Source organism: Rhipicephalus sanguineus, chromosome 5 (genome assembly GCF_013339695.2).
Source record: "Rhipicephalus sanguineus isolate Rsan-2018 chromosome 5, BIME_Rsan_1.4, whole genome shotgun sequence".
NCBI classification, from domain to species: Eukaryota; Metazoa; Arthropoda; class Arachnida; order Ixodida; family Ixodidae; genus Rhipicephalus; species Rhipicephalus sanguineus.
In genome coordinates this window covers 28,417,222-28,426,291 of record NC_051180.1, presented here as the reverse complement: position 1 = coordinate 28,426,291, position 9,070 = coordinate 28,417,222, and the positions used below count along the sequence as shown (strand labels likewise).

The 9,070-nt window shown below is 46.8% G+C and overlaps 1 protein-coding gene across 1 annotated transcript; it reads left to right on the top strand.

Annotated features, from left to right (window-relative positions):
• The first annotated feature begins 1,999 nt into the window (after nucleotides 1-1,999).
• LOC119392800 (juvenile hormone acid O-methyltransferase) lies at nucleotides 2,000-8,274 on the top strand. Its single transcript, XM_037659751.2, has 4 exons — nucleotides 2,000-2,229; nucleotides 2,414-3,014; nucleotides 3,311-3,470; nucleotides 7,758-8,274. The coding sequence occupies exons 2-4, from the start codon at nucleotides 2,439-2,441 to the stop codon at nucleotides 7,946-7,948; spliced, it is 927 nt and encodes a 308-aa protein (XP_037515679.1). The 5' UTR covers nucleotides 2,000-2,229; nucleotides 2,414-2,438; the 3' UTR covers nucleotides 7,949-8,274.
• The last annotated feature ends 796 nt before the right edge of the window (nucleotides 8,275-9,070 follow it).

The window sequence follows — 9,070 nt, the reverse complement described above, 5'->3', positions numbered from 1 at the left end:
TTTCTTTTTGCTTGATCTTTTATTTTTTGGTGACGTCATACCGCGTCATAACGAGCATGTCGTCTGCTACAAACGAACGGATCGCGAGGCCGTTCGCACGCGTTCTCTCGAGCGAACAAACGGCTTCGCACGGCATGATGCGGCGGTTGCGGCTGCCGCAACAGCTGATTTTGAGAAAATCGCGCTTGCGACGTGTGCTTCTTTTGCGGTTGGAGGTGCGAGATGCGTTTGAAGCCATCAGCGAGTGCGGCGTCGCTTTCAGTTCTCGAAACGAACAGTGTGAACGAAATGAACGGGCCTACAACTGGGCTGTGGTCTTACGCGCAGGGACTTCTTAGTTCAAAAGCGCTACCAGCTCTTGCCAGGTGTCGTCCCGGTCCTCACTCGTGAACGACGGCCCCAGCGGGCGCGACGGCGTAGCTATCTGTGGGTGCTCTTTTATAAAAGCCAGCAGAAACTCCCTTTGACGATCCGACACCCGGGAGCCAAGCCAGACATTCCGGTGGGACGACATTTTGAAAAACTGCGGCAACCGCTACTTTTCTTTTAGGGGCGAAGCTCCTTAAGGCGGCACCCGTTCGTCCCTCGTAGTTGTCGTAGTAGTGGGTAACCAGTCGTAACGCTAGTACCAGATCTTGACCTCCAAGGTGGTGCCGGTGCGAGATTTTTCCTGTGCGTTGTTGAACAATAAAAAAATTCGCAGCGTGCGCGTTAACTAAAAGCCGAATTCTTCTGTCTCTCATTCCCCATTAGCAGCCATTGGCATGTTCCAGTAGGAAACGTTAGTAGAAGTAGAAGTGTAAGTGTTAGCTAAAAGCCGACTTCTTCTGTCTCTCATTCCCATTAGCAGCCATTGTTTACCTCCAAGGTAGTGCCTGGTGAGATTTCTCCTGTGCGTGATTAAACAATAAAAATTTTGTTCAAAACGCGGTTGATTGATGAAATAAACCAACGAAAGACGCCAGATGTTTTGTAAAAGCAAAACGAAAGAACGCCAGATGTTTCTAAAGCAAAACGAAAAGACGCCAGCTGCTTAACGAAAGACGCCAGATGTTTTCTAAAGCAATGGTTTTCTAAACAATGAAAATTCACAGCGTACATGTAAAATTAAAGTGAGCTGCAAGTCGTCATAACTCATCGAACCTTTAGTATAAACGCGCCCGATCTCACGTCGGTGATGATGTACTGGGCAGAATTCACGGAAGATTCACGGTTTACCGATGAACCTCCGCAGCTTCGCCCACTCATCATCATTCACTCCGTGGATATGCTGTGATTTTTTTTTTCGCGTGCGCGACTTAACATAGCAAGCACGTTAGAAAAACTAACACCAATAAATATCAACACTCAAAGCTATTGATGTTTCAGAAACTGCTTGAGCTTGAAAAGAAAAACAATATCTTTTCGTATAACAACTGTATTTATTAGAAGGCGAGAAACACATTGTTTTGAAATATTCGGTCCCTTTGCCGAGGACAAACGATGCGCGTCTACTTCCGGAAAGCTCGCCGCTCACCGCTTGACGATTGGCTGTCCTCTTCCTCTCGGCGGAAGAGAGCTGCGGACCGCCCACTTTTGTGACGTAACACCGCAAGAACGAACGCGGAACGAACAGAGATCTCCGATTCCCCCCCCCCCCCCCCGGTTGACTTACTCGTATTTACTTTGCTCCCCCCCCCCCGCCCTTCTCTCGCTCCCTCTCGACATATACTATATAATTAATTACAATATCCGTACATCAATTCGGGAAACTACGCGGGTGATTGCAGTGCGTAGGCCGGGAAGAGGATAATATAGTATACGTGCGTTGATATATTTTAACTGCGCACAATACTTGTTTAAACGAAGATAGTGAAGTTTTTATGCGCGACACCTGTGCCACGGAAAGGACAATAAAGTAAACAAAATAGCTTCGGTTTCCGCCAATGCAGCGAACACGAATTGCCCGTTTCGAGGGTCGGGGCAGCACGTGTGATACTCGCATAGCAGCTGTGAAAGCAGAATAACAATGACAGATGAAGATGGTGGCAGACGCAGGAAGCGACACATATGGGCGCACCAACGTTGTCATAGGTGAAGCGTAATTTTTTTTAGAGCTGCGCGCTGTTACACGTGTATAGTTCCTCTCTTCGCGCTTCACCAGAAGGAAAACCTATAGGGTCGTCATAGACAACCAGTTTGCCTGGTTTTCAAGCCAAACACGAGTACGTACGTGTCCAAGAATTACAGGTAAACATATTTGAAATCTTTCATTTATCTTCTAAATTTTATGCAAACTTCTACTGTTAGCTCGACGCACCTCCTCAGTGTCATACAGGTTACAGGTGCTTTAAGTTGAATATCTAACTCTGCATGGCTTCGCTGCAACCATGACACAGAGCATGACCTCCTCGGTATCTTATTTTTCTTACAGATATTTCTTTCTACTTTTAATCAACATGGACTCAGTTCCGGAACTAGTTCGGGATAACGTTCGCCGTTCAGTCGCTGAACTCAAGTCCGCGGAACTCTACAGTCTCTGCATGGAAGGCCACTGGCAACGTTCTGCGAACGCGCTCGACGCCTTCAAGAACGCGTTCGCTCCCACGCACTCAAGCTACGACAACTTATCGGAACTTCGGTTCCTGGACGTTGGCTGCGGTGAAGGAAGTTTCACATTGCGCCATTTACTGCCACGCTGCCAGGATCAGTGCTGCAAACTAGTGGCCGTGGACAACTCGGCTGCTATGCTCGATTATGCCAAGTCTCACAACGCAAGTGAAAAGATCGACTACATTCACTTCGACATCCTGGAAGGTGACGTTGATGGATTTCTGAAAAAACACGGCCCTTTCGCGCGCGTCTACACCTTCAACCTGCTGCACTGGATCAAGGACAAGGTTCGAGCAATGAAGAATATTGAGAAACTGACAGCGCCAGGAGGGGAGTGCTTTGTCGTCTTCGAGAACTGTATCCCCATGTTCGATGTATTTCGCACTCTTGCCGAATCTGTCCGGTGGGAAAAATACGCCGAGGTACGAATACAAGAGAGCTCAATTGTAGCTCTGATGCAAATGATATTTAAGCTTCTAGGGCGTTGCCCCCTGAAGCAACGTTGCTTCAGTTTCGTAATCATCATTCACTCATGATGTATAAAGCCTGCAAGGAAACGTGCTATGTAACATTTTTGGTTTCAGTGATTCTCACTAGACTTGATATGCCTCAAGTAAGTTACGCTCTTTATGTCGAGCGCTGTTGGTATGACAAAAAGTAGATCGTTTAAACAACGCAATATGCGTGGCTCTATTTGCGTCGTTTTTCTCGTACCCAGGTGCTTCTACATAAAGTGCCCGCCACAGCTGGCTTCACCGACATGAACCTCATGAGATCTCATCTTGAGCATGTCATGAAGAAGACAGGACTCAAGACGCTCACCTGCGAAGTGTTACGTTCGCCCGCAGTTAGCATAACGGACTTGAATGCTGCAACAGGTACGTAAAACAAAGCGTTGGCGAAACAAACGCGCTGTACGTCCTCCTTGGCGGTCATAAGCAACGAGCAAGATTTTTTTTTTTTTGTCATTTGAACGTTGTAGTGCGCCGCCGCCGACATTACATCGTAGAGTATTTCGACAACGCAAAGTCTACAAAATACAATATAAAGAACACCAGCGAAGTAAGTTTGTCTGGCACACTTTATTCACATCATTTTGTGAGTCCCTACAGCCTAATTTTAGCGTCTCTGTTTAACTTTAAGCAATTCTATGGCCACCTTTATACACCACAAAACATAACAGTTGAGAATGCAATGAGTGAATTTATCCACCATGGCATACCAGCTCGGACATTAGAATGCTACACATTATTATCATCACTCGCGCATAGACCCGTTGCCATGAGAACGGCTATTTCTGTAATGTACAGCTGTCGCTGTGACTCGTGAGCCTACTCTGTTATCTACCGGCGAATTTCCTTATCTCAACGCATGACGATATCGTCTGACGTCCTTCGATTGCGTTTTCCTTTACTTGCAACACCTTCCCTATAGAGAGGCCAAGCATTATCCGCTACATGCAATATTTGCCAGACCACAGCTCCTTCCTTGCGGTAATTATTCCAGGGGCCAGGGTTGCCAGGTTTGGCTACGTTTTTAGGCTGGTGGCGCAAGAAGAAAAGGTATTGGCTGCTTGGCTACATTTTGGCTACTTTCTTGTTCCTTCGATGAGCCAAATTGTCAGTATCTGGTAACGTCGCAGCCTCTGTCCTTCGAGTGCGCTGTGTGAAAACATGGCTGCAAAGGCGTATTTAAAGCTCCTAAAATAGAATTCGGCACTTACATTACACAAAAGCCAAGGCTGTGGGAAAACTCAGGGAAGATTCATAGAAAACTGCCTCATGAGGCGTCATTTTGCAGACCACCATTGGTGTAGCCAGGGGGGAGGATGAGGGAGAGGGGGGATCGGGAGAGGGGGGGATCAAACCCGTGATGCCCGAAATTTTGAACTTTGAAATTTTGAATTTTGAACGAAATATATACACTTAGAAGAACTGAGCGTTGGACGAATTGGTATTGCAATTCCGGATTGCATTTCGCGCAAAAAACACGAACACGAAGGGAAGAACCACGAGACGAGCGCAGTCTCGTCTCGGTGTTCGTGGAAGAACCGCGAGACTGCGCTCGTCTCGTGGTTCTTTCCTTCGTGTTCGTGTTTTTTGCGCGAAATGCAATCCGTCGGGTAGGGTTGAAGCCCACCTTCCCCCGAAAACAAGGCCTGCGCTGAAACCGCAGCACAGTCACAGCGAAAGCTGGAAGAGCGGCGTTTCTAGAGCCCGTTAAGCTCTCTTGGGGCTACAATACAAGTACACTAGAAAGGTACCCACTACGCCATAAATCACAATTTTTGTGAAGTTGGGAAGCACCTACTAAGACATTATTCGTCATTCTGCGGAGAAGCGCGGCACCAGCTACACGTCTGTAAGGCATTATGTGCACTTTGTTGACGCGACGACTGATGACGATGAAGAATTAAGGCTCAGCCCTTTGTAATGGGTTGGAATCTTTAAACGGCCCACCAGTTATGTAATTTGCATTGGGTGACGCCCGGTCGTTATTTCCCTCTCCCGACATGCTGTATAACAAAGGTTGACGTGGGAGAGAGACGGGGGGGGGGGGTCAAAGAACTTCACTGAGACCCCAAAGAAATGGATCATGCGCTTATGGGCTTCCTTGGCAACCAATACAAGTGCACTTGCGAGGAACCCACTACGCTATAAATCAGTGTAATTTTACTGAGACCCCGAGGAAGTGGATCATGCGCCTATGGGCTCCCTTGCCAACCAATACAAGTGCACTTGCGAGGAACCCACTACGCTATAAATCATTGTAATTTTTTAGAAGTAGGGCAGAAGGCACTGTGCCATTTTTCGTCATTCTACGGAGAGCGCTGGTACCTGCTATACGCATGCAAGGCATTATGCGCACTTTGTTGATGCTGTGCCTGATGACGATGAAGAATTATGGCAGAGTCATTTGTAATGGGTTGGAAGCATTCAACAACCTACTCGTTGCGCAATTCGCATTGTGTGACGCCTGGTTACAGAATTCGCGTTGTACGACGCTTGGTGCTTATTTTACTCTTATACCACGCTATATTGCATATGCTAATGTGGTTCCTTCCCGACATGAAGCCTGTATAGGACCTTTTTGCAAAGCAGTTTCAAGCACCGGCATGGCTCAGAGGTTCAATACTGGGTTCCCACGCAGAGGGCCCAGGTTCGTACCTCGTTCCATCCTGGAATTTTTTTCTTATTTCGTTTTTTTTTTCTTATTTCGAGCGATACTGGTTACGGACACCGGCGGCGGCGGCGGCGGCGGCGGCGGCGGCGGCGGACAACTACGGCGCCAAAAACGGCCGGTGAAATGATCTCATAACAGCTTTCGCTGTAAAAATTTCTGGCTACGCCCCTGACCTATACTGCTGGACGCGACATCAAATTGTAATTGTCCGTCTAACTGCTTGTGACATTCCTTATGATTAGGTACGGATTGCTATTTAGGACTATTTACTCCTTGAACTTCAACAACAACAACAACAACAACAATAATAATAATAATAATAATAATAATAATAATAATAATAATAATAATAATAATAATAATAATAATAATAATAATAATAATAATAATAATAATAATAATAATAATAATATAATATCTGGGCTTTTCCGTGCCAAAACCACTATTTGATTATGAGGCACTCCGTAGCAGAGGGCTCCGGAAATTTCGTGCTTGGACTTCATTATGCCGTCAGAAATAATTGCCAAAGACACTACCCTTTACGCTTTCATCCCAGCAACTGTGACTTTCAGAACATTCATGTCATACTCATTTTAATTGTCGCCCCAAGACTGTTTCCTCTGGTCCTCTTAAGAAAATGACATGCAATACGCGTGAAGAGTGTCATTTTTGCAATTTCGTCATCCTGCACGCAGCGATTGCTAAGGTCACCGATATATGCTTGAATGTGAGGAATTTTATTTTTTAAGCGTTCATCTTGTACTTATTTGCATCTGCAACGAAAGGATTTTGTCATATAAATAAAAACGGCGCAGTTTTCTCAAGCGCGTGACTACTTTGGGCTACTTTTGCGGCATTTGGCTCAAGTTTGCTACTTTATGACGAGTTTTCAAATTTTTTGGCTATTTTTTGTCTTTTTGACCAGGCAACCGTGCCAGACACCTTAATAAGATGTTTCTCATAACTTACCGTGCAGTTTCAAAGCATTAAAATTAGCAATTTAATTTTAAACCAACCCTGAAAAACTGTTCGATGTTACATATACAAATATCACTCCGGTAAAACAGTCCTTTTTTTCAAACGCAGATTCTCGGGAGCAAGTGTTTCTAAAAGCACGTACTGAGATTGGATTTATTCGTATATGTGCTTTAAGTATTATTCGTGCGTTTTATTGCGATAGCAATTATATGGACAGTCTCGACTGGTTTTTGTCGTCGCCGTCGCCGCCGTCATGCACCGTATATGTATATGTGTATATATATTATAAAAGCCACAAAGAGAAGTAATTCAAAAAAACTCTCCAACGCGCGGAATCGAAGGGGCGACCTCTCGCTTCGCAGCGCGCGGCGTTAAACGGCTAGGCCACGAAAAGTACCGTCTTTCAGTCTGCTAACGGCGAGCTATTTATATACACCATTTACATCAGCATGCTTTCTTAGTCATTACCGAGATGGCGCGAAGTGCGCGTGGGGCGAGCGGTGCGCGCTTTAAAGAATCGTCGCCCCGCTCCTGCGAACGCCGTTGCTCTACTCCCGACGGGGCGTGGTCGCCTTCGTGCGCTTATGTCGAGGAAAGAATGGGGCGGCCTGAGGGGGTGGACCGGGTGTCTGTATGTCTTGTGCTTTCCCCGCTATGTCCGCGCTGAAGTCACAGAGCGTACGAAGGTCACTTAACTCGCTGCAGCGGCCGGATTTGCCAAAGGAGCGCGCTGTTCAACCAGAAATAAGTAACAACTGTGACAGTTGTACCTGTGTGTACCTGTTCGTTCATTTCGTGTGTCCTTCGGGCTCGAGCGACGCGCTGGCAATTTCGAGCTGCTATCCGTTCTTCGCGTTACATTCCAATTTATTGCTATCGCATTCATTGCTTCGCCGTTGCGGCAAAACCGTGACTTTTTTTGTTTGTTTGTTTCTTGGCTGACCTAACAAAATTAGTTTGACACTGTTTCGTTGTTTCTGTGTCCTGTTTCCCATACTTTTCAGGTCTCATTGCTTCGTACAACCCAATCTACGCGCATTTATGCGCTGAGGACAAGCAACAACTGATTAAGTCCACAGCTGATATCCTCGCGGACAGAGCTCAAGGAATTGCGGAAGGGACAATCAGCAATCACCAATTCACATACGTCGTTCACGCCTACAAGCCGGCGCTCTTACCAACAAGTAGCGCTTGACAAAGCTGCGAATTGGCGAAAAATGATAGCACAATATTTCTCATTAAAGGGTCCGGGACCACTTTTCCAGGTAATCATCGAACGACCTCGAAAGCTGGCTATTCTTCAAGACATGCACACAAAGAGAATATCGTAACCAGTGCGTTGTAAATTCCAGGATTACTTTGTAGCAAATTCGTTCCTCTCGTTTCTTTTTCGTTATTTTTTACAGGTAAATAGAATGGGAAGTAATGTCGGCTCCCATATTTGCAGTAATGAGCCCTGTGAGCCACTTATCAAATTGGTGCATGCTCGATACCACTTTTCCAAGATTAATATATCAAGAGCACCACCGCGTACCTTCTTGGACCGGGTAAACCACATACACGAACCATTTCATGCTTGCTACGTCGATCCCCTCATTTGTTGTTCACTGCCAAAATCATCCAGCTTAGAAAGCAAAGTAGCGACGTACTTTAAATGACATTTCTTAAGGCCGCATACCATACGTCGATATTAAACCATGGAACCCATATGTGAATATTTTGGCCGCCGCGGTAAGAGCGAACTTTAGTGTGTTCTTTTAAATGTGTTTTGTAGCGTTAGCTACACTTGCCCAGCCGGAGCCGAATTCGCGTGGATTCTCATGAGTCGTGCTGCGCATCCGCGAGTACCAGTGATGTTACACAGCTGGCTCACTGGAGCCGGCATCTGACGCGCTCTCCGTCACCGCCGCGCGCGACTCGCCGCTGCTGGTCTGCGAGTTCAGGAGAAGTGGCGTCGTCGCCACGGCAGACACACTGGCGCCGGCGCGCGCGCAGACTCCGCCACCACCGCGCGCGATTCGCCGCTGTTGGTCTGCGCATTCGAGAGGAGTCATGGCAGGCACACTGGCGCCGGCGCGCGCACAGCTTTTCGCCTTCGCTGTGCAGTCACCGTCTGACACTGCGCTGGAGCCGCTTGATAGCGCCTCTGACTGGCGTTTGCAGGTGGGTAACGTCATGGAGAAGGAGAGCGCAAATGCTGCTCAACGGCGCAGAAGAGCCGAGAAGCTTATCTCATCGGATCCCTAAGTAGTTGACCGGCAATTAGCGGTTCAGCGTACGAATAATGAACAGAAGGCTAATAATCCTAGACAATCTG

Excerpts from the sequence above, each read along its gene's own strand:
- LOC119392800 (XM_037659751.2), top strand. The coding sequence starts at position 2,439 with ATGGACTCAGTTCCGGAACTAGTTCGGGATAACGTTCGCCGTTCAGTC. Across the intron at positions 3,015-3,310 it reads GGTGGGAAAAATACGCCGAG|GTGCTTCTACATAAAGTGCC; the intron begins GTACGAATACAA and ends TCTCGTACCCAG. Across the intron at positions 3,471-7,757 it reads GGACTTGAATGCTGCAACAG|GTCTCATTGCTTCGTACAAC; the intron begins GTACGTAAAACA and ends CATACTTTTCAG.